Below are 24,961 nucleotides of genomic sequence, written 5' to 3' on the forward strand. Positions count from 1 at the left end.
CAGCCCGCCCCCCTTCAGCGAGCTCCGCTGGAGAGGCGCGGGCTGCCCTTTAAACTGACCTGCGCCTCCCAGCTGGGAGGCTCAGATCAGTTTAAAGGGCAGCCCGAGCCTCTTCAGCGGAGCCCGCTGAAGGGGGGCGGGCTGCCCTTTAAACTCATCTGCGCCTCCCAGCTGGGAGGTGCAGATGAGTTTAAATGACAGCCCGCCCCCCTTCAGCTGGGAGGCTCAGATCAGTTTAAAGGGCAGCCCGAGCCTCTCCAGCGGAGCCCGCTGAAGGGGGGCGGGCTGCCCTTTAAACTGATCTGCGCACCCCAGCTGGGAGGCTCAGATCAGTTTAAAGGGCCCCCGCGCGCCTTCAGGGAATCCCTCTGAAGGCGCGCTGGGGCCGAATTTTCCCCCGAACTCCGGATCCCCCCGAATTACCGGGGATCCGAAGCGGGGGAGTTCGGACTTCGGCACGTACCGAACCCACAAGGGTCAAATTCGGCCGAATCCGAACTGTACCGAATTTTTTTTTTTTTGACAGCCCTAGCTGTGATGTAGCTGTCACTGCCTCGACAATAGGCCTGGCGGAGCATCTCGGTCTACATCTCAGTCTTACAGGCCCTGCGGAATTGAAGTGTGTTCAGGTTGATGTGAGCTTGACGGTGGCTCCCCTGCAAGGGCTTTGGGAGTCTGACAGAGCCCCTAACCTGCGTACACGTTGAAACACCAGCACTTGCCCAAAGGTCCAATATCATATAAGGTTGCAGTAGAACTTCAATTTTCCCTTGCATTCACAGGGAAAATTACAATCCAAACAGCACCTCCACATGAATGCTACCCCTCCACCTCTAAAGGCTCTTGCAAAGGGGCTACCATCACATCTCAATAGGTCTGTACGTGGCATGGTAGCTTGCCGTGATCTTCTGAGCAAAGGAAGGTTATGGTGTTTGTGTTTCACTTGTTTTCCCCCTTCTCCAAGCTTGTTAAATGTGCACACGTATCTATTTAAAATATGTTTTTAACTCTAAACTGGCTTGGTTTGTTTTATAGAGGGTGTGTTGTTGTTTTTTACTGTTGTAGTAAAACATAAAAGCGGCGTTCTGGATGTTAATGTTCCCCTATTGCTTTATATTATGCCTTAGTACTCTTGTGCGGGTACCCTGCGACGTGCTAAAATACAATAAGTGGCTTTGATGCCTGTATTTTTCTCTCGCCTGACAGATCATTGTCCCATGGTCCATATTCCTGGGTTCACCTACCCTGTCAAGGAATACCTTCTGGAAGATGTAATCGAGAAACTACGGTTAGTATGAAGTCTGCCCCAGCAATGACTTTGTGATGTATTGATAACCTTTTTGACTCGTGTGTCTAGGTTATCCTGTAGTTCGAGGAATCTCAGAAGGTGTAGTTACCATGAAGGCAAAGCGCCACTAACTAGCAGACTGAGGCAAAGCACTGCTACAGTGAACTCTGGGGGTCCAATCAAGACCAGAAAATACATGACCAGAATCTCCTCTGGCTTTTTTAGTTGAAAATAGCCTTAGCCTATGTGTGGGAAGATTGATTGGGGGATGTGGTTTGGGATGGGTAGTGATGATACCCCTCCTGCTTAAAGCTGCTGTTCTTTCTACCAGAAAAAACAACCTTCTTAGACATGTTTCTTTTCTATGGGACATTTGACAGCTTTTGGAAAAATGGCAAGAGTAAAATAATAATAATAATAATACAAACCTCATAGGAAGGTCCAAATTACAAATATCAGAATTTGACTCTCAGAGCTGTATTTATTTCTGACCTTATTCATTACTCAAACCTCTATTTCTGTTTGAAGGTATGTTCCAGAAAATGCAGATCACAGACCACACTGGAAAAAGAGGTTCATGCAAGGACACATAAGCAGGCCAGAAAAGGAAGAAAAAGAAGAAATATATCGTGAGCGATGGCCAGATTATTTAAAGCAACTGACAGGAAGGTACTTTCATTGTTTCACTTGTGCAGTTTTATTTAATGTATGCCTGAAGTTTGCACTATATGCAAATTAGCCATGCAAATGTAGCAATGTCATTTTTGCAATATTTATTAGAATGAAACAACTACTTAAATATGCAAGATGCTGGATAAGGTTGTGACCATATAAGAGGACAGCAGTTTCTTCGTGTGACAGCGTGAGCTTTTTCACTGTTCTTTAAAGATACATAGGATTCCATCCTGTCTGTCTCACACTGTTGTATTTTATTAGTGCATTCAGCTGTTAACCTAGTTTTGTAACAATCTGATCTCAACTTTAAAATAGCCATGCCAGTACTTTTACCTGCTCTCCCCCCCCCCCCAGTTTGAATACAAACTTGACGTTTAGTAAAATTCAGTTTTGCACAGGATTAAACAATGATTTTACTTGATGCATGGTTTTTAGGTATTCAGAAAGTACAATTGAGGCATTGGGAATGATGGATGATGATAAAATTGACCTTGACTTGATTGCTGCACTGATCAGATATATTTCTCTTGAGGAAGAGGTGAGTTTTAATTTGGTTAGTAGACTGTGATTTTTTTAATTCTTTGTTCCTAATTAGGGTGGGTGCCATCCTTCTGACTGTCTGCTCTTTTGCTGAGCCAGACCTAAGGTATCACTGCCCTCTCCCAGAGGCAACTCTGAACTCCCACTTTAGCTTGATCATTTTTTCCTTTTTGGTTCCTTTTTGTTTTGCAAACTGTGAAGACAGCAAAGGAATTTTCCCAGTTTCTGTTATGAGAATTTTTGTAAATGCCATTAGCAAAATAGCTTGTGTATTAGCAGATATGCATTCAAGTTTGTTTGATTTTTCTTTCTATAAATTCCTGTATTCATTCAGTATGGTGCAATACTAGTATTTTTGCCTGGATGGGACAACATCAGCACTCTGCATGATCTTCTGATGTCTCAAGTTATGTTTAAATCAGGTAAATCTTTTTAGGATATTCATTTTGGCAGTTCGATGTAGTATGGTCTCAGTTGTTTTGCTCAAACTCACCCAAGTTGAGAAACAATCTTTTCTCCGCCATGTCATCATGGGTTGACATTATGAAAGCATATCTGTATGTGCGTCGCATCTGAAGCTCATACAAATTTCCTGTCTATAAGATCTTGTTTAAAAATGACTGCTGGATTCTTAGTGTTTAAATAGATCTCAGCAGCAACTAAATCCACACAGCCAAGCCCTTTATACCTGCCTTTTAATGTCCTAGATCAGTTCCTCCTCTCCATGGAGTCTTGCTGAAACTCTAGTCATTTAATGCCCATGGTTTTTGTGTGTGTCATGTGTTGAGATGATATTTGGCTGGAACTGTGCACAGGCAGTGATAAAACATCTGGGGTGGCAGAGTATCCAAAGTATAATAGGTAAAGGTAGAAGCTGCCAATATTTTTAAATGTATTAAAATATTTAAATGACGTGTAATTATTTGTTTGTTTGAAAAACGTTTTCCCTCTAAGGAGTACTAGAGATTAAATTACTTGTATACAAGAGTAGATAGGTATTTTTTTCTTATATGCTGTTCAGAAAAGACTGTGACTATTGTGTGTGGTTTTACAAGCATTAATAATTAGTATAAATTTTGAGTCTCTAGCTAACATGCCCACATTAAAAAGCCTACAGCAATATCTGTCTGTGCAATTATGCCTTCTTCTTTTTATTCTTCAGTTCTTTAGTTTTCAGTTTTATTTACCACTGAATTTTACATAGATGCTTTCATTTTCAGATAGGTTCCTTATCATTCCTTTGCATTCATTAATGCCTACTGTTAATCAGACCCAGGTAAGTGTTACAATTGGCAATACTAATTTTAGTGCATATTTGCATATGATTTTAAGAAAACTTTTGTGTACTGTATCCTAAATCTGTAGTACAAGCTGGGGACTTGCAAAGAATCATGGGAGAGACAGTTTGGAAATCCAGCTCCCCCCTCCCCAGACTTTAGAATATCTCAAGTGTTTGACCAGCCTGAATCTCTCCCCCGCCCCCACACACACACCTTTAACTAACACTAACCTGTTAGCATTTTATCTTTTCGAGATAATTTTAATTTCTCCCTTGTTTTAAGTGCTTTCCTTTTTGGTTAATTTCCAAGTCATGTATTCCTATCTAGGGAGTCTCCCAGGGTGGCAGGGAGCCATACTTCTTTGTTGGAAACTAGATTTGTTACTTTCGCTATTCATACTTTGGCCAATGTGTTTTTTATTATTAGGCATAGCTGTTTAATATTTAACCTAAACTAGAATGATTAGTTAAAAAATTGACCCATCGCTGAGTCTTTGTTAAATTTATGCACTAAAAGAATGAGTATTCTAAAAACAGATCAAGAAAGGACATGTTCAGGCTGTGTATGATGAAATAGGGTTCACACGCTACCTCTCCTCCATTCCCTTCCCTCTCAAAAATGTAGAATACAGTGACTTGGATCCTACAATAAATCTCTGTGGAAGCATTTGGGTTAGCAGAGTGGGACTTCTACACCCCTCCCCCGCAACACTGCATTCCCAAATGTTTTTTTGTTTCTCCATGTAGGACAGGGTATCCTCAGGAACAACATGAGGGGGTAATCGGGGATCTGTAGTGAGCAGGGGGAATCTGCAAGGATTGTCCCCTTCCCTTGGTGGAAAGTTGCTATGATATCTAAGCTAGTGCCTTAACTAGGAGAGAGCCTGGTTGTCTGAACACTGGATAGCCCTCATTCTTGAATCTGCTTGCTTTTAAACAATTTCCTGGGAGTAAGCTCCACTCAATAAAATGGGATTTATTTCTGAGTAGATCTGCTTAGGCTTGCTCTCTAAAGATTGTATCCTGTATCTTAAACAACCTGCGTTGAACTTCAGTTTTGCTGCTGTTGTCATCCTAATAAGCTTTTTATTAATCAACTTAACACAAAAGTTTGGATGTCTGGTGATGCTTAATTGACCCGGGGGGAAATTAAACAATGTCTCTGTGTGTGTATTGAGCTGACAAAGCCCAAATCAGACAAACTGATTAAGAAATAGCTATAGATTGCTAGAACGCTCATGGTCTTTTTTGTGTGTGTGTGTGTGTGTGTGTACACTTTTTTCCTCTCTAGGTTTTTAAAAAGACCCCCTATGGAGTTCGTAAAATCATAATAGCAACCAATATCGCTGAAACCAGGTAGGTTTTTGTTTATGCCTCTAGCAACAATTGAAATTAACTTGTTAGCAAAATTAAAGTATTGTAATGAAGTATACATTTCTAGTATTTTTAATACCTATGCACAGTGGAAGGAATAATTAATGGATTCTGTCTGCTCGGTTTGGTTTGGAATGGTTACACAAAGATAGCCATACCTTTCATTGGTTTTATTCTAAGCCTAAACTTGGGATCAGCTTGTGGAATAAGTAGAAGGAATCGGTTCTTGTAGGCTATCCGGGCTGTGTGACCGTGGTTTTGGTACTTTCTTTCCTGACGTTCGCCAGCAGCTGTGGCAGGCATCTTCAGAGGAGTAACACTGAAGGACAGTGTCTCTCAGTGTCAAGTGTGTAGGAAGAGTAATATATAGTCAGAAGGGGGTTGGGTTTGAGCTGAGTCATTGTCCTGCAAAGTATTAAAGGTAATGTACAAATCATTGTCCTGTAAGTATCAAGATACTTTGCAGGACAATGACTCAGCTCAAACCCAACCCCCTTCTGACTATATATTACTCTTCCTACACACTTGACACTGAGAGACACTGTCTTTCAGTGTTACTCCTCTGAAGATGCCTGCCACAGCTGCTGGCGAAACGTCAGGAAAGAAAGTACTGTATATACCCATGTATAAGCCGACCCGCGTATAAGCCGAGGTGCCTAATTTCTCCCCAAAAATGGGGAAAAATTAGGCACCCGCGTATAAGCCGAGGGTCGGCTTATAACCCCTCCCCCCCCCCCGCAGGCTTACCTGACAGGGCTCCCAGGAAGGCGGTGGTGGTGGCGGCGGGCCCCCCACAGGAGGCTTCCAGGGCGGGCGGGGGGGGGGAACCGGGCGCGCTCGGCAGCCGGCTTTTCCCACCCCTTCCAGGGCGGAGGGAGCCAGGCGCGCTCGGCAGCCGGCTTCCCCCACCCCTTCCAGGGCGGGGGGGGGGGGAGCCAGGCGCGCTCGGCAGCCGGCTTCCCCCAGCCCTTCCAGGGCGGGGGGGGAGCCAGGCGCGCTCGGCAGCCGGCTTCCCCCAGCCCTTCCAGGGCGGAGGGAGCCAGGCGCGCTCGGCAGCCGGCTTCCCCCAGCCCTTCCAGGGCGGGGGGGGGGAGCCAGGCGCGCTCGGCAGCCGGCTTCCCCCTGCCCTTCCAGGGAGGGGGAGGGGAGCCAGGCGCGATCGGCGGCGGCGGCCACGCGGCTTTGCAGCGGCCGCAGGAGGCCCTCACAGGGCGCTCCTGGCCAGGGGAAGCTGCATGGGCCCGGCAGCGGTGGCGGCGGCGATGGCGGCGGCAGTAAGTTGCTCCCTCCCCCCCCCTCCCCCCTTCCCTACCGTATTGACCCACGTATAAGCCGAGGCCGGCTTTTTCAGCCCTTTTTTTGGGCTGAAAAACTCGGCTTATACGCGAGTATATACGGTACCAAGACCACGGTCACACAGCCCGGATAGCCTACAAGAACCGATGAACTCTGACCGTGAAAGCCTTCGACAATAAGTAGAAGGAATGTTTAACATTTTCCTTTGTGCCTGGCTTGGCACTTGGTTCTTGAAGATGGGCAATACGTTAGATAGTCCAGGCCATGCCTGGGCGGTTGTTGTCCTGTGCTAGGGTGATTCTTGACTGCTTGTTGCTCCAATCTTTCAATTGAGGAGAAGGGGCCAGACTTGATTGCTGGTGCTTAGCCTTGATATGTATGCTGCAAAACCAGTTGCTGATCATAGCCTTAATTTTCCTCATTTCACATAAATATGCTTAAGACATAGTTTAAATCTGGAACTCTAAGCATGAAACCTAACTAGAAGCAAACTCCATGGAGTTTGATTCAAAGGTGATTTTTCCACCAGTGGAAAAAATGTGTGAGATCTGTTTTACCATTTCCCACTCTCTGTTGGTGCATTTATTGACCCTCAGGAGCAGTACTTTGGGGAAGTTAGTTAGTTCCTGAGCAAGGCTGTCAAAGATAGGACATTTTGGAGGACATTGATTCATAGGGTCGCCATGAGTCAGAAGTGACTTGACAGCACTTAACACACACGCACTCTCCACACAGTTAGTTCCACCACAAGGAGAAAGGCACAAAAGTTTCATTTTGCTGGTGAATGTTGCAAAAAAACATGGATTTAAATGTCTCTCTAGTATTATAGTGTAAACGTGTCTTCTGATAAGGATTTCAGCTTTTTGATGTATGCTCAATGGAAATGTTCTGGTTACAGTTTGAACAGGCTAACCTTTTGCTTGACATTTTATAGCTTTTTTCCATCTGACAGATGCATGCTTATTTTTAAAGCAGCACGCTGAAGCAGCTAAGAGTTGTTAGAACTGTGTAACCTTCCAGTAAGAGCGGGCAGTGGTTGTCTTAAATCGGACTCTGCAATGCTAAGGATGTCTGTGGATGAAGTCAGAAAACCTAATTATTTCTCTTTGCTTCCCAACTTTGTAGCATCACCATAGATGATGTGGTGTATGTGATAGATGGCGGAAAGATAAAGGAAACTCACTTTGACACACAGAACAACATCAGTACGATGGCTGCTGAGTGGGTCAGTAAAGCAAATGCCAAGCAAAGGAAAGGTAGAGCAGGAAGGTAAGGTTGATGTCGACCACTATAAATTTGGCAAACAATAACGTTTGTGCAACCAGGAGACTGAAAATGCTAACATTATAAAGCATCCTTGTAATGTACGCAGGTTGGAGAAGCAAATAACTTCATAAATGTTTCCTGTCTCTTTGCAGAGTCCAGCCAGGTCACTGCTATCATTTGTACAATGGTCTGCGTGCCAGTCTGCTGGACGATTATCAATTGCCAGAAATCTTGAGGACGCCTTTGGAGGAACTCTGTTTACAAATCAAGGTGATAATCTGGTGTTTGAGTGAACCATGTGTGTAGCAAATCTTTGTGATCTGTTCATGGATTTTGTATCAAGCATCAGCATTCAGAATTAACTGATGTGGTTGGAATCCAGTTTAAGTACACATTGGTAGCTGCACGGTCATATGAAACTTCTGAAGTGCAGATGATCCCACTACCCTAGCTAGCTAGCAATCAGAAGTGAAGCTACATCCCCACTGCTCTTTATTTTCTTTAGATTAGACCTTGCTCTTTGTGGCTGTGTTGCGAGATATCACACCATCTTCGGTGAGCAAAGTTTTGCTGCAATGGTGTTGAATCTGTGGAATGTCCTTTGGAGTGTTATGTGGTGTTCAAGAAAGGGTAAACTCTCTGGATTCCAAAGGGGTTTTTGGCTTGAAATTTTATTGTCTCTGCTCTGGTATTTCTGACTTTTGCCATCTTGTTGGGGCTTTATGTTACTGTCTGCTCGTTTATAACATTAAAGACTAGATGCAGGTGTTTTTTTTAACCACTTAGTTGAGTCTTTATGAACTTGTAGGCTGCTGAATCATTGCCCTGCAAAATCATTTGAGCTGAATCATTGCCCTGCAAAAAGTATCAAAGGTAATGTGCTAATCATTGTCCTGTAAGTATCAAGATAATGTGCTAATGAGGGTGTGGTATGTTAATATGAAATCATTGTATCCTGAAGTGATCTGTTAATGTGTGAAATCCAAAGCTAGTCTGCATGGCTATTGTTGACTGTAGTCTTTGTTAGTCTGGAGGTTTTCAGGACCTCCAGACTAACAAGACTACAGTCAACAATAGCCATACAGATTAGCTTTGGATTTCACACATTAACAGATCACTTCAGGATACAATGGTTTCATATTAACATACCACACCCTCATTAGCACATTATCTTGATACTTACAGGACAATGATTCAGCTCAAACCCAACCCCTTTCTGACTATATATTACTCTTCCTACACACTTGACACTGAGAGACACTGTCCTTCAGTGTTACTCCTCTGAAGATGCCTGCCACAGCTGCTGGCGAAACGTCAGGAAAGAAAATACCAAGACCACGGTTACAGAGCCCGGATAACCTACAAGAACCAATGAACTCTGATTGTGAAAGCCTTCGACAATATACTTAAGATTGCAGTGTAAGAATAGAATGGAGAGGAGAATGATGAAGAAGAGTGGGTTTTTGTATGCTGACTTTCTCTACCACTTAAGGAAGAATCAAACCGGCTTACAATCACCTTCCCTTCCCCTCCCCAGAACAGACTCCCTGTGAGGTAGGTGAGGCTGAGAGAGCTCTAAGAGAGCAGTGACTAGCCCAAGGTCACCCAGCTGGCTTCATGTGCAGGAGTGGGGAAACCAACCCGGTTCACCAGATCAGCGTCCACCACTCATGTGGAGGAGTGGGGAATCAAACCCGTTTCTCCAGATTAGAGTCCACCACTTTGTAAGCCACTTTGAGTCCCCATTGGTAAAACAAGTGGGCTATAAATGAAGTAAATAAAGTAAGCTTTGTAATCTATGAATAAGAGACCAGAAACATTGACTATAGGAAAGTGTCTTGGGGAAAAAACCCTCTATTTGAAAGTTTCTTTACTCTCCTTTTGTGTTGATATAAAAATCTTGGAAATAAATGTATGGAATTACCCATAGAAATGCATGGAGCCGATTGGGAGCTAATCATCAGGGTATGATGTTATAATATCTGTGTCCCTGTGATGATGTTCCAGATTTTAAAGCTTGGAGGAATTGCTCACTTTCTGAGTAAGCTCATGGATCCACCGTCTCGGGATGCTGTGTTGCTGTCCATAGATCATCTCATGCAGCTGGTAAATTTCTGTTCAGTCCACATGGGTATACTAAACCTGCGCAGGATTCAGACTATTTAGGTCATAATACCTTGCACTTCAGACTGAAAAACTGGGCAACTTGAAATTTGGTTTTGAGGAGTTAAAATGGCGCTGCCTTTGCAGCTCAAAAAATTATCCTGTTGATATTTTGTGAGAGATCCTTTTGAAGAGTTTGGGGAAGGGGCCATGGCTCAGTGGTAGAGCATCTGTTTGGCATTCAGGGGCCCCAGGTTCAATCCCCAGCATCTCCAGTTGAAAGAATCAGGTTGGAAGTGATGTGTAAGACCTCTGCTTGGGACCTTGGAGAGCTGCTGCCAGTCTGAATAGACAATACTCACCTTGATGGACCAGTGGTCTGCTTCAGTTCAGTGTAAGGCGGCTTCATGTGTTCAAGAGTTAAACACACCATTTTATGTTGCTTGATTACCAAAAACCCTGTAGCACAGACAGATCTATGCAAAGTCTTGATTCCCCCTCTAAGAATTGTGCAGAAGTTCTTGGTTTACTCATGGATCATTGTGAAATTGGTCAAATAACTTTGTGCAGAATTGGGTGTCCTTGACATGCGTGTATTCTTGGACATAACTCTTACAAATAGTGATGAGTTGGTTAACTCATTTCTAGACTTTTCTATTTTGTATTGCAGGCAGGGATGCTCATGGTGGGATGGTCGTCCATCTACTTTAGTCCTTACATATCACTGTTCTAGAGCTAGAGACTATTTCTTCCTGGCTCTTATTGCTCTGTAGAGATTTTTTTTTTCTGTGTAGAGGAGCATTCGATCATGTGAGCTCCCACCTGCAATCTTGCCAAGAAATAGGTCTATGACCAACTTATCTGCTGTTTGTGAATTCTCAGCACTACCCTCAGCACAACCGCTGGTATTTAGAGGCAGCAAAAGGACATTAGGGAAAAGATGGATTTAGTGAAAATTAATGCAAGATTTGAAATAGCTTTCAGTGGCTGGGAGGTAGAGACTGGACATGCAGGAAAATTTCAAAGAATTTGTCATAGGGACTGCACATAAAAGTATATTTGTGCATAAATATGGAAAGGTGGATATGTTAAGCTAATTAGTAGGGTTGCCAGGTCGCTTAGATTGGCAGGAAATTGCCCGGCTCAGAAGCAGGGATCTCATGTGCGCGTGGCCACGCCAACGCAATCACATCACCTCTGGTTTACACCTGGAATCGCTGCATCGCAAGTGGCCTTTACTACTCGTACTGGAGTTTGAGTGGTAAAAGGCCCTTTGCGATGTGGCACTTCCGGGTGTAAACCGGAAGTGACGTGATCACATCAGCCTGGCCATGCTCACACGATCCTGACCTAAGTTCCACCCCAAAAACTTCCTGCTGGAGGAGGGGGGCGACGTGGCAATCCTACTAACCCTACTAGGCATGTAAATATGACTACATTTGTACAGTGCATTAATATTACGGCTTAATGAAAGGTGTGAGTCTTCTTCACAACTTTGTTCTTGCTGTTTTGCAGTAAGTTTAATAGATCCTGGCATCACTCAGTTTTTATTGGTCCTGATTCATACCTTCTTTCTAACAGAATGCCTTGGATAGACAAGAGGAATTGACTCCCCTTGGGGTTCACTTGGCACGGTTACCGGTGGAGCCACACATTGGAAAAATGATTCTCTTTGGAGCATTGTTCTGTTGCTTAGATCCTGTCCTCACTATAGCAGCCAGCCTCAGCTTCAAGGACCCGTTTGTCATCCCTCTGGTAAAGTATCTGAAGAGGGAGTCTAAAAAAAGTAAAATAGAGAATGCTTTTTGTTCTGAAAGGGTAGGAGTAGATGAGTAGGAAAAGTCCCGGCTTGTCAAGGTTGTTTTTTTTTTATCCTGTGTTATTGTTTTTTAAAGTGTTGTGGTAGATCCAGGAAACTTGAAATGCTTTTAATCTGTTGTACTGTTGCCCATTTGCTTTAACTTTAAAAATTAGGGGGGAAATATGCAGGTATTAGCCTGACGATTGCTTCTTTCATCTGAAGGGCAAGGAAAAAGTAGCAGATGCAAGAAGAAAGGAATTGTCAAAGAACTCAAAAAGTGACCATCTGACAGTTGTGAATGCTTTCCAGGTAGGTACACTCTGCTTGACGTGTGCCTGACTCACAATGGAAACATAAGTGGCTTAAAAAATATATCTGTTGGTTGTGAAATAATATCAGCAGGCAGAGACTTCAGATGCTTTATGTAGACCAGCTCCACTTAACTGAAATCTGCTGGGTACTTCTTGTTCCAGTCTTAGTTACTAATGTGGGCAGACTTTGTCTTTACCTTTCTTGCAAGCACGATTGTATTATTTTCTGCTCTGATATATATTACACAGGTATCGTATGCAGATGTAATTTTAGTCACATCCTCCCAGAGACAAATTCATGAAGTGCCTTTTTAATGGAGCTTATTGCCTTATTCCAGATGGAAGAAGGAAATGGGAGCAATTAGCAGTATAGTACCAAACAAAGTTATACCCTTCTAAGTCCACTGAACTCAATTCACTGTAGCTCTGTTTTTCTATTCTTCTACCTCTGGTCTGCTCCATATATTCTCATTTAACACTTTTTGGCATAGATATATAGCTTTACAAAAATAATTATTGCACTTCAGTGTTTAACGTGGCTCATTTCCCGTCCCATTAATTCTCTCCTCCCCCCCCTTCCTTGTAATATCCTTATCCCATTTTTATAGGGGTTTTTCTTTTTATTGTTAATTTATTGTGTAGTGTTTAATTGTAGGGGGGATAGCTGTTGTATTAAAATATTAATTTTAAAATCATTTGCCTTAGACTTCCTTTGTGTCTTGTATAATGCTTCTAGTTCTTCCTGCTCCCTAGCATTCAATTCAGCAAGAACCTAAGAAAAATGTGATCAAAATCTCATTGATCCCGGTGTTGCTGACAGGTCTAAAATATTGAACAAGATCTATTCTGAACATCTCTTCTCTTCAGGGTTGGGAAGAAGCCCAGCGCCGTGGCTTCAGATGTGAAAAAGATTATTGCTGGGAATATTTTCTTTCTTCGAATACATTGCAGGTAATAGAACTATTTGTGTTTTGACGGTGTAATCCTAGACTTAGTTGTGTCCTTCTAAAGCCTATTGACTTCAGTGGACTTAGAAGTGTACATCTCTGTTTAGGATTGCACTGTAAATCAAGAACAATAAATTGGTGAACATACTGTGCCAGAGTTTATAATTGGTTGATTTGTGTTGCTCTCTAGATGCTGCGTAACATGAAAGGGCAGTTTGCAGAACACCTCCTTGCTGCTGGGTTTGTGAATAGCAGAAGCCCCAAAGACTCCAAATCCAACATTAACTCAGGTAACTGTAGAAGGGAAATAATCCAGCGGGCGTACTTGAATTCTCCCATTGTGAATTCTGTCTCACTTGGTCGTATTCTGTTCCGCAGACAATGAGAAGTTACTCAAAGCTGTTATATGTGCTGGCTTGTATCCAAAGGTTGCAAAGATCCGAGCAAACTTCAGCAAAAAAAGGAAAATGTAAGGCTTTCCCCAATTTTATTCTTAGATTTCTTAATTTTTTACAATAAATATGCAAATTTACGTGTTACCAAATTTGGAGGAGGGAGTACTGGGGGAAGATATTCTTGTATCAAGCCAACAATTCAGGAGTACATTGCTTCTGAAATGGCGCGAGTCCATCGCATGAGTCAAACGGGTTAATATGTACCATTCATTCATTAATGACAAAGTCCTGGAAAGCAGAGTGATTGGAGAATTATTTGTATGGGTCACCTGGGAAGTCTAAATAAGCAGAGTGATTGAAAAAGATGCAGCAAGGAAATTTGCTCGCCTTGCCTGAGCATATGGTGGTGACACTGCACCCATTCTCCCCTCTGCTATTCCCCTCCTTCCTTTTTATTTATTAACTGTCTTGGTTTGCTTTGCTTCTTCAGTGAAGAGCATGAGGCTGTGGCCCTGATCTCATTTAGTCCGACTGCAAATTGAACACTTTTGCCTTGCTGGGTTAAGCTGAAGGCTGTCTAGTCCAGCATTCTGTTGCCCGTTAGTGGGTGGCCCGACGCCTAGGCGCCTCTGAAGGTATTATTCTTTCCCCATAGTGCTTCTGCTGTGACCAGGTGGCAGCTGGTTACACTCTGTGGGGTCCCTGAGTTTTAAATAAATCCTGAGCTCGTGGTTCTTCTCACAAGCAAGATCCTCAAATGCCACTCTCTGTGTTGCTCTCGTATTCAGTGGCAAAGTTCTGTTATATAGCCAGTAAGATACGTCGGTCCTCAGTTGGGGGTTTAAAATTGTAATTTTGTACTGATGCTTGCTGGTAAAATGACTGTAAATAAACTAAACTAAGAACTCTGTGTTGTGACAAGAACACGATTCAGTTGATTTTGTATTCCCTTGTTTTTTTGTAACACTTGAAGCAGCTCCTAGTGGTCTTACCATATAGTAAATAATGTTAGTATATCAGCATTTCTATATCATCTGGATGGGTAGCCATGTTAGTCGGTCTTTAGCAATAGAAAAGAGCAAGAGTCCAGTAGCACCTTAAAGACTAACAAAATTTCTGGCAAGGTATGAGCTCATACCCTGCCAGAAATTTTGTTAGTTTTGTTAATCTTTAAAGTGCTATTGGACTCTTGATCTTTTCTACTACATTGTCTTGGAACAGCAAAGTGGCTGCCATGTTCTAGATCTTTAAATGTGGAGAGTATTGCTACAAGAATGAGAATCATGTGCAATATGACATTTCTTTATTATTTTATCAGAAGTGCCTATTATGTCTGAATGCCTAGAATGTTCACTGGAAAACAGTGATTCTTTCTGTAACAAACTGCAATACTATAGTAATTGGTATTTAAATTGTTCACCATTTGGCTAGAGCTGGATACAATAGTCTAGTTTTGCCACCAGATGGAGCAGCAAATGTACTATAAGTTATCTGACTGGTTTTGTTCTGGTTTTCTCCTTTCCATGATATCCCCCGTTATAAAGATGTTTACATTCAGTAAACAATTAACAAAAATGTACCAGTGGTATTTTCTTTTGATATAAACCTTATGCTAGAGTAGGCAAGACATTTTTTATACAATAGCCTTTCTTAGGCTGTTTATGCATTAGATTTTACAAAAGCAATTAAGAAGTTTCTTTTACGGGTAACAGTATTGTTACTTAGTTTTTGGTCTCTCCCGTCCTCCTGCAAAATCAAAGAAACTATCTTCACATAAATAGAACCTTATTCCTTAGAATACAAAGATTCCAAAGGAGATTGAATACATCTTCTGTGTTTATCATAACTGTACAATTAATTTTACGCTCTGATTTTAAATGGGGGAAAATGTCAAGTGTTCAGAAGAGGAGATGCTTAAAATGTCATCACTTCCACTGACTTTTGATTCTCGTCCAAATAATTTGGTACCTAAATTGCGGTCTACTGTTTCACACTGATTGTAATTATGCATAGTGTAAGACAATTGCCATGAGACAATTGCCATGCTTATCCAAAAATACTCTTGTCTAGGTTGCGCCTAAACTTCAACTCTTTGTGTGTTTAAGGGTTAAAGTTTCCACTAAAACAGATGGAACAGTTAACATTCATCCTAAATCTGTCAACGTTGAAGAGGCAGAATTTCATTACAACTGGCTTGTTTATCACTTGAAAATGAGAACAAGCAGTGTAAGTGAATATCATTTTAGTTCCTTTCTAAACGTGTGTATACTTCAGTGGGTTTTTTTCATGTTCTGAATGCTGGTTCTTGTTCTGCTGACGCAATGACATATTTATTTGCTTAAATGCTTCAGATCTCCCCGTGCACCTTCACTGACTCCAGCTATCTCGGTCTGTCTCACATTTTTGTCCTGCTGTCCTTTTGGGAACATCAAGGTGGTAGAACTGGTACTCAGCAGAAATCTTTAGTAAAAAGTGAAAGATTTATACAATCTGAAGAGAAACCAGAGTACTTCCACTACTTGATTAACTCACAACAACGAAGAGCTTTTAAGCCTGCGAGGTTTAATGTTTTATCTTCAGCTTTACTTTTTGGGAGGTTTCAGAAAATCCCATATTTTAAAAGACTCTGTCCGTGCAGTATGAGCAGTGTAGAAACACCACAACAGGGTTTGTTTGTTTTGTATTGTCCTCTCTATGTTGATATCTGAGCTAAATTTCTTAAGTCACTCTTAGATGGATGGAAGTTCAGTTTTTTCTCTCTGGACAAAACTCCAATATAATGGATAGGGTAGCAAAATTTCTACAACTAGCTATGAGGCTTTGAGTATCTAAATTCTTATCCTTTCTGGTCCTAGCTTTTGTTCTCCTTGTTTTTTAGCCCTTGTATTAATTGCATATATGCCAATAAAGGTGCTGCTGTTGTTGTAACTGGTACTCTCCTCCGCCACTTTATTGCTAAACTAACGTTGCAAAGTAAAGCTAGGCTGAGAGAGAGGAGGGGCTCAAAGACACCCAGTGTGAATTCATGGCCAATTGGTGATTTGAACCCAAGTCCTATTCTTAACACACTACTGTGTATACCACACTGACTGTCGAAAAACAAGCTGAAACTTTTTTTCAGGGGGTATAGTAATGATGGAAGCATGGCATCAATCTGGGCTGACAGGTGCTAATCTTTGTGGTTTTCTCAGCCTCTTATTACCATTCCCTCATAGGTTGTTACCACACTTGTATTCCCAGCGATGTATTAAAAGTTTGAAAACGTTATAAAAAATACTGTTCGCACTTTCTATGTATTCCCACCGATGTATTAAGAGTTTGAAAACGTTATAAAAAATACTGTTCGCACTTTGTTTGGCCCCTTTAGCTGTGAAAACGTCTTCCAACCATTTATAAGCCATGGTATCCAAAAACCCTTTGAAAGCGATGTTTTTTACAACATTTTCAAACTCTTAATACATCGCTGGGAATACAAAGTGCAGTAACCCCCATAGTCTTCATTCTTTCCTCTGTTCATCTGGTACTTGTTGCAGGGATTTCTTATACTTTTCTGCATCAGTTCTCATGCCCTCCAGTATCCTCTTGACATGCTGTGCCTCTCATTTTACCTGCCTTTTACTGCAGGAGAATGAGATGGAAGAAGTCCTGACATAGGATTTTTTAAACAACTCTGTTGGGTTTTTTTTGTTTGTTTTTTTTACCAGACATCTTCAAATTATTTTAAGTTTAATTCTGAAAGTATGCCAGTGCTCTGTTTTGAATCTGTTCGCAATGTGCCTGTTGTGCTGAATATATTCCTCGTTACAGATATACCTGTATGATTGCACAGAAGTTTCGCCGTACTGTTTGCTGTTCTTCGGAGGAGACATTTCTATCCAGAAGGATAAAGATCAGGACACCATTGCTGTGGACGAATGGATTGTCTTCCAGTCTCCAGCACGAATAGCCCAGTTAGTGAAGGTGGGTGTACTACCCCTTTTTTCTGTCCAGGTTGGCAACTAAAGGGTAAAGGCCCAGGCTCCTTAAAGAAACCATGATAGTATGTTATAAAGAGAACCCTTTTTGATGTGTGTGTGTTTATGGCTCCAAAAATATGCCGTTTTCAAGCCATTCACCCTCATCCCAGTGTTAATCTCAGACTTTTTCTTTTTTGCTCCTCTCTCTCATTGTGGGTGAGAGAATAATAAACTGAATGTGCCCTGTTTATTTGAGAATGACATCTTCCTTGCAACCTTCTCACCAACAATAGGGGTTCACAGTGAGGGCATGGAGGTTCCATGTTCAAATAAATGTGGTCCAGTCCAGTTCGTTCATTACTTTTTTCTCTCTAATAATGGGTGGGAAAGAGCTTGCAACCATGAAAGACTTGCCTTACGTTATGGAGAGCTGTTGGTGACTGAGCAGGGCCGTAACTGCTCTGAGTGGTGGTTGGCCATTATTTACCATCCTTGCAAACCAGCTCGCCACTTGAGATTATTGTTGTATAGTAGGTATGAAATTTGAATGCCATCTGTTCAACTTAAATTAGGACTTCTGGTTTTAAACGGTATGTTTTTAATTTATAAATATTGTATATTTATATATTGTGATGTATGTTGTCGGAAACCGCCCTGAGCCCAGCATGGCTGGGGGAGGGCGGGGTATAAATTGATTAAAAAGAATAATAATAATAATAATAATTTGGTGCAGCATAGGAAAGAGATGTACAGTTCATAATAGCCTTATGTTTGCTAAATTAAAGTTACAGTTATCTGAATTCTGTTTAAAAATTGTTTTGCTCATCTGAACACTTACAGATTGCTATTTTTCTTAGTCTATTTGTTACAATGTGGTTAAGAACATAAGAAGAGCCCTGCTGGATCAGACCAGTGGTCCATCTAGTCCTGCATTCTGTCTCACCCAGTGGCCAACCAGATCCTCTGGAAGTCCAGCAACAGGGCATAGAGGCCGAGGCCTTCCCCTTATGTTGCCTCCTGGCACTGGGATTCAGAGGTTGACTGACTCTGAATTTGTAGGTTCCCTTTAGTCACCATGACTGGTAGCCACTGATAGACCTCTCTGCCACAGCTCAGTCTAGCCCCTTTTAGAACCTTTTATGCCTGTGACAGTCACCACATCCCCTGCCAGCGAATTCCATATTTTAATCACTCCTTACAACACAGAAGTGTTCACTTGCATCTAACAGAGCATTTCTACAGGTGGAAGGATTTCTGCCCTTAGAACAAGGCTTTCTCATCTTTCCCCTCCTGCCACAGCCCCCAAATCCCCCCCACCCAATGCTGCTCCCTCTGTCAGCAGAAATGCTTTGTTGGATCCAAACTGCAAGCTAGATTAGGGATTGGTGTGCTTGAAAAGTGATGCTGATCAGCAGTTTCTTGGTAAGAATAAGTCAGACTGCAAGAGCCTAAACATTCTGCTTGCAATCAGGTCCTCCTAAAATATTAACATGTCGATAATGCTTTCAGAGAAAGATCAAAATAAATTACTACTTTCAGAGTACATATGTACACGGTGCATTTTTGAAGAGCTTAACAGTTCCTAAACCTTGTTAGGTTTAGCTTGGCAGCAAACTATATATAGCCAGCGAAATTTTTTCCCTTATCTTTTAGACACTGATACTTAATTGGGCACAGGATTGGAAAAAGAAAAAGGAAAACAGAAAAGAAAACTAGGTCACTCTTATTTCCAAGGAGAAAATTGAAGTTTTGACACTACTGTAAAAAAGTAGAATAACTGTCAAAACTTGCTTTGTTAGTTCTTTCCCAACCACTATCCTTTTTATCTGCAGGATTTGAAGAAAGAATTGGATGACCTTCTGCAAGAGAAAATAGAAAACCCACACCCTGTGGACTGGAACAATACTAAATCAAGGGACACTGCAGTACTGACAGCCATTATAGACTTAATCACAACACAGGAGAATGAAACCGCCAGAAACTTTGCCCCCCGTTTCCAGAACGAACGATACAGCTAGCAGTGTTCCTTTGCCGCTGAAGAAATGACAGCACTACCTGATTCTTTTTTGTTAATAGTTTATCTTGGGCATCTTGAAATGTCACATGTAGTGAATAGGCAGTGTCAGTAGTTTGCAGTAGTTCAGAATGGCTACACGTGTATGGCATGCAACGTATAAAATGCGACGTATAAAATAGCTCTTGCTAGTCTTACAGAGTCTAATGTATTGTATTGTCATGTCTATATGGTGCTCGTTAAGGACAGTAACTTTTTCAGGCAAAAGCCAGATGAAATTGAAAATGAACAGAAAACATTTTTGACATTATTCTTCTGTTCACATTCTTCTGTTCGCTGTGGAGCGATTATTATTTTTTAAAGTGGGACAAATAACTGAAAGTTGTCATGTTCTGTAAAAAAAAAAAAAAAAAAGGACCATACTGAGTCCTGAACTTCCAAAAGAGAAACATGGACTGATACGTTAAAGACATTTTTTTTCTACTTTAAATAAAATTGTAGAAAGCCTGTTACCGGGACAGGTCAGTGTTGAGGTCTTTCTGGATACTTGAGTAAACATGCTGGAGGCATATGCCAAGTAGATGGAGAATCACATGTACTGATTCATCAGCTGAGACTTCAAAGCTGTAGAATTCCCATTGGAAAATCTAAATCCTGCTAATTATCTGTTTAGGAATAAACATGGGACTCACAGGCCATTTATGCAGGGGTATTTACTTCGCAGTCCCTGCTGGACTGCTTCAAGGCTTCTTTTGCACTATTCATGATTTTACCAACCTTCAGATGTGACTTTGCTCTGGCCTCGTTCTTCCCCTGCAGTTCTAGGATCCTGTTTTAGGACGAATTTAAATACTGTTTCGAGGCAAGAGTGATGCAAATTTCCTTTATTTCCATGAATAGCTCTTAACTTCAGGTCTCTCTTCCCACACCCATTTTGGCTTCTCCCTCCCACGTGTCTGTCCCTCCCATCCAACCCCTTCCTGCAAAGCACAAAGAGGGAGTTTAACCTTCATGAAATATGCAGGAAGACACTGAAGGCTGCAAAGGTTGGAAGGCAGCTCCCAGCAGGGAGCGGTTGAAGAAAGATGGGGAGGAATACCCAGCAAAAGCACACACAGCCCCTTTAAGAGCTGACCTGCCCCCTCCAAGTAAAATGCAACAAGGCTGTGTTTTCAGGGGGAGACTCAGAAGCTCATGATTCGCTGGGGATGTCTAATTAATTGCAAAGTACTCCTGGAATGGGGGGGGGGAGAGGATCCCTCATGCATATGATATTTGAGAATTCGGAGCAGAAAACTGCAGCAAACCAAACGCTAATTTCCCCTGCATAAATGTTCAGAATTTAAGTCCCTCTGCGTTATAGGACACAAATAAATGGAGGTGAGAACTTGATGTCTCTCACTGCTAAAGAACATAGGTTTGGATCGGGGCTGAGAAACGAAGTTTCTTTGATTTCAACTTTGATTTCAGTGGGATTTAAGTGGCAGCCAGTTTTGTTTCAATAATTGGAATGTTTTTTTTTCTTTAGAATTTTTTATACATATGAACTTGTAAAATATGTACTTACTAAATGCCTGTGTAGTAGTACTTTTTTAAAATATGCACCTGTGATGGATCGAAGGGAGACTTGGATTTTTTGGGGAAATTAGGTCTGTCAGAAAATGGATGGCACACAGAGGCTTGTGGTAAAAATTCAAAACTAGGAATTTATTTATAACAGTAAGGCAGGATGAGGATTTAGGCAGGTAAACTTGGATTTCAGAAAGGTATTAGGATATTTCAAAAACAAACTAGAGTAGGAACTTCAAAATAATATATATTTACACAAGACAGGTTTGGTTCTTCTAGATGGTATGGCTAAATTCACTTCAAGCTGCTAGATCTTTGTTTCACTGACAGAGGCTTGTGAGAGCCAGCATGTAGTGGTTTGGAGCAGTGGACTCTGATCTGGAGAACCGGGTGTGATTCTCCGCTCCTCCACTTGAGCGGCAGAGGCTAATCTGGTGAACTGGACTCCCTTTCAATAAATTTTCCTCCACTGCTGCTTAGGCTTGTACTGTTCGTGGGGTAGTCATGGGATCCAACCAGTGTGGTGTAGTGGTTAAGAGTGGTGGTTTGGAGCAGTGGACTCTGATCTGGAGAACCGGGTTCGATTCCCCACTCCTCCACATGAAGGCAGCTGGGTGAGCTTGGGCTAATCACAGCTCTCATCCTCACCCACCTCACAGGGTGTCTGTTGTGGGGAGAAGAAGGGAAGGTGATTGTAAGCTGGTTTGATTCTTTCAGTGGGAGAGAAAGTCGGTCTATAAAAACCAACTCTTCCTTTTGTTTGTCAGTTTCTTGTTTAGATTTCACTTGAGTTGACTTTAAAACACACTCCAGTTTCAGTTTCTGGAGTAAGGAACTACACGATACTCTTCACCAGTTTAACAACTGGACTGGGATTACTCAGGACTCCAGAGACTCATTCTCCTCAATCTTACTTAGGGATCACTCAATACACCTGAGATGACTTCCCTCTCCCTGGTTTTTGAGAACTCTTCTTCAGAGCTGACTCCCAATGTCCAAAACCCAGACGCGCTCTATTCACTCAGAATTAACATCCTTATGACCCAGTTGCTGATTCTGTATCAAACAACTAAAAATCGTGTTCCTTTATGTTTCACTCATGAGGACTAATCTGCACACAGCTGCCACTAGCTTCTCAGAGCTCTGCCCCTCCTGAACTCAACCTCTCACTGACTGAGAGCTGAATGTAACTCTTTCCCTAGCCACTCCCAGGACTCCCTTTAGGTGTCAATCAACTGCCTCTAAGGCAAGAGCAGCTTCTTGGTATCTATTGCCTCCTTCACAGCACTATTATTGCTAAGGTTAGTTCATTACTGCATTTGTGCACTTGCTGGATTTCTGCAGTTTTAGTGAGGTGTGCGCAGAGGATGTATTTGGCAAAAGCAGCTTCTCAGATCATCGGGGGGGGGGGCTGGCCCCCAGCTGTTTAAGGTCACAGGAAGCTCCTAAAGCGTCAGGAGCAGGCAGCTCTTCTTTGAATAATGTCAAGTTTCTGCTGAGCATAAGAAAGAAAGTCGGGAGCCTATGCCTTAAAGTTGGGCAGTCAACCAATACGCACCTAACTCCTTGCATCAATAATGGTCATGAGCTCTTTTGATAAACCAGTTGCTCTCTCCTTAATCAGTTTTTGCGATCATTCTAAAGTCTGGTAAATTTAGTGTGTCTGGGTGGAAAAGGCAATGGGTGCAATTTGTTTAAGAACTAATGGCTAGTACTTCTTCCATGCTAGCATAGTGAAGTTTTTGTAAGTTGCTTAAGAATGGGTGTTTCCTTTATAGGCTGTGGATGTGTCACAACTGACTTCCATTGGCATTCATGGGTAGGATTATCAAAGGGGTATTGTGTAGACTCATTTTTGAGGCCAGGGTTGGCTCTCTAAAGAGTATTATGGACCATACATAGTGGGCCATGATACTTGTTCTAGTGCAGAGATTAACCTCTGCTAGAAACTAACTGTGCCTGGTCTGATCAGAGTGAAAGGGGTATGTGAAATTATAATAACTTCTGATATGCGAATAATCAGGTTTGTAGCTGAACTTGTAAAACTGTAAAAATCAGTCCCTCTGTATTACTTCCACTTTGGCTGACAGTTCCTGACTTGAGAAGCCAAGTGAATCAGATGGATTGTACTGCTTTGACCATACTCTTTATCAGTTACTGTCAACAAAATTTCAGCACAGTAGTGTACAAGATCAGATGGGAAAACTGCACTTAGCCCTATTCCGGTCTAGTGACAGGCTACCAAGAATAGGTTAACCTCAGTTCATGTGTCATAAGGCAGGACTTAAAATCTGATACCAAAGGGGTAAGGGTAGCCTTTCTTTCTCTCCCCTATTAACTTTGGGTTAATGGAACCTTCGGCACTCTTAATTTGTCTGCTTGCCCAAAGACAGCTACAATGTTGGTGTACAGAGGGGGACAAAAAAAATCTAACAAAGTGAGAGAGACAGGCATCCTCAGGAGATGCTGAAGTCACAGAGCCTACCAAGGAACAGCCCCAGGGGATGCTGCCGTCATCTGTGCGTGGATCACTCAGCAACAAACTGGAAGGGCTGAAATTCAAGGCAAGTCTAAATGTGTAGTGCCGTGAGAAAAGCCAATGGGAATGAGAGATTCAAAAGCAGTGAAACCATTCCTGGTAGGTGCAAAATATTTCTGCTGTGCCTGCTACTATGTGCTGGGAGAACTAGCTGGAACTCTTTCCTAGCAAAGATCCTTTGGGAATGACTCCCTAGTTGCTTCCTGAATTTACATAGGGAAGGAAGCCCAGATGGTTCTCACTGTCCGTTTGAGGTACCACATGGCTACAGAGAAAGTTTTCTCTTGGTTGCATGAAGGGGAACCTGCAGGCCAATTTTTACAAGATTTTCCCAACGGAAAAGGATTATGCCATCTAACCCACAATAGGTCTCTGACCTTCCTTTTGTTGCCTTTCTTCTATGCACTGGCTGGTCGTGGACCGTAATAAATACCTTTCTCCTATGCACTGGGTTCTAGCTGAAAGATTTGTAGCAGCAACTTATGGGCCTGTTGGAAAGTGTGTGAAAAGAGCATCGCTCTGTCCTTGCAGAGACAGCACCCTGACTGGGTTAACTTGTTAAATAACAGCATCAAGAAATAGGTCCATGGGGTGGGGGGAAGAGTCATTGATGCTGGGGTAGTTAAACTCTCCTTATGTCATATGCCCTGACCTGGATGGTCCAGGCTAGCCTGGTCTCATCAGATCTCAGAAGCTAAGCAGGGTCAGCCCCTGGTTAATACTTGGATGGGAGACCACCAAGGAATACCAGCGTCACTATGCAGAGGAAGGCAAACCATCTCTATTAATCTCTTGACTTGAAAACCCTACTGGGTTGCCATAAATTGGCTGCAAATTAACAGCACTTTACATGCACACAAGTCATATGAGCACAAGTTAACCCCATTTGTCACTGTCTTACCCCGTGGGCCCTTTTAAAATATTTTTGACAAAGTGCACTGCAGAAGAATCACTGTGACTTTGCTACAGGTCGAAGTAAGCTGCCTGTTGGGACTCAGGTTGCCTTACCACTGCCTTGACTTCTTTCTTTTGGCACTTGTATACATTTTGTTAAAGGCTGGAGCAACGCTTCTTCTATGCTGCAACTCAAGGGGAGTAGAATTTGTAAGCCCTTGTACATGTCTTCCTCTAAATAGGATAAGGCATAATCAGGCTTATTTAACAATTTAGCAGTAAATGGGCAAACGTTACATCATTCTTAAGCTAATTTCCTATGTAAACTATTTTACTTACAAGAAATGTAACAAAAAAACAAGCACAGCTTATCAAATATTTTCCCTAAAACCTGATCAATTAAATAGGGAGGAAATCCTAGAATTGCACCAAAGAGCAACTCCTGTGGCTTGTATTTAGTGTAGGTTTTATGATTCTGTGTGTCTTCCAAATAATTGGTTAGTTTCCTACAGGAATTTGAACACCAATAAAAATTGCATTTTAGCAACTTACTGTACTGATAGGACTGGGATATTTTATTGGGACTGCTGTAAAACAGGAGGGAATGTTTCAGGTGGAGAGTTGACGATAACAACAGTAAGTATTGCCACATTATACAAACAAGAGTCTTAAAAAAGAAATGCATCAGCTTGCTTTCAGGGGAGCATGAGTAAA

General features: G+C 42.0%; 1 protein-coding gene across 1 annotated transcript in view; it reads left to right on the plus strand.

The window, feature by feature from the left end:
* The window catches only part of DHX36 (DEAH-box helicase 36), a 29,240-nt gene extending 9,817 nt beyond the window's left edge, over positions 1 to 19,423 (plus strand). The window contains exons 9-25 of the mRNA XM_056849738.1: positions 1,207 to 1,288; positions 1,817 to 1,957; positions 2,399 to 2,501; positions 2,838 to 2,925; positions 3,724 to 3,779; positions 5,074 to 5,138; positions 7,578 to 7,721; positions 7,871 to 7,988; positions 9,726 to 9,824; positions 11,403 to 11,576; positions 11,845 to 11,931; positions 12,801 to 12,884; positions 13,071 to 13,170; positions 13,259 to 13,349; positions 15,381 to 15,501; positions 17,083 to 17,235; positions 19,064 to 19,423. Of these exons, the coding sequence (XP_056705716.1) occupies positions 1,207 to 1,288; positions 1,817 to 1,957; positions 2,399 to 2,501; positions 2,838 to 2,925; positions 3,724 to 3,779; positions 5,074 to 5,138; positions 7,578 to 7,721; positions 7,871 to 7,988; positions 9,726 to 9,824; positions 11,403 to 11,576; positions 11,845 to 11,931; positions 12,801 to 12,884; positions 13,071 to 13,170; positions 13,259 to 13,349; positions 15,381 to 15,501; positions 17,083 to 17,235; positions 19,064 to 19,249 (1,892 nt within the window). The 3' untranslated portion in view covers positions 19,250 to 19,423. The remainder of the gene's footprint in view (positions 1 to 1,206; positions 1,289 to 1,816; positions 1,958 to 2,398; positions 2,502 to 2,837; positions 2,926 to 3,723; positions 3,780 to 5,073; positions 5,139 to 7,577; positions 7,722 to 7,870; positions 7,989 to 9,725; positions 9,825 to 11,402; positions 11,577 to 11,844; positions 11,932 to 12,800; positions 12,885 to 13,070; positions 13,171 to 13,258; positions 13,350 to 15,380; positions 15,502 to 17,082; positions 17,236 to 19,063) is intronic.
* Positions 19,424 to 24,961: the final 5,538 nt, after the last annotated feature.

This window comes from Euleptes europaea, chromosome 5, assembly GCF_029931775.1.
Source record: "Euleptes europaea isolate rEulEur1 chromosome 5, rEulEur1.hap1, whole genome shotgun sequence".
In the NCBI taxonomy this organism is placed as follows: Eukaryota; Metazoa; Chordata; class Lepidosauria; order Squamata; family Sphaerodactylidae; genus Euleptes; species Euleptes europaea.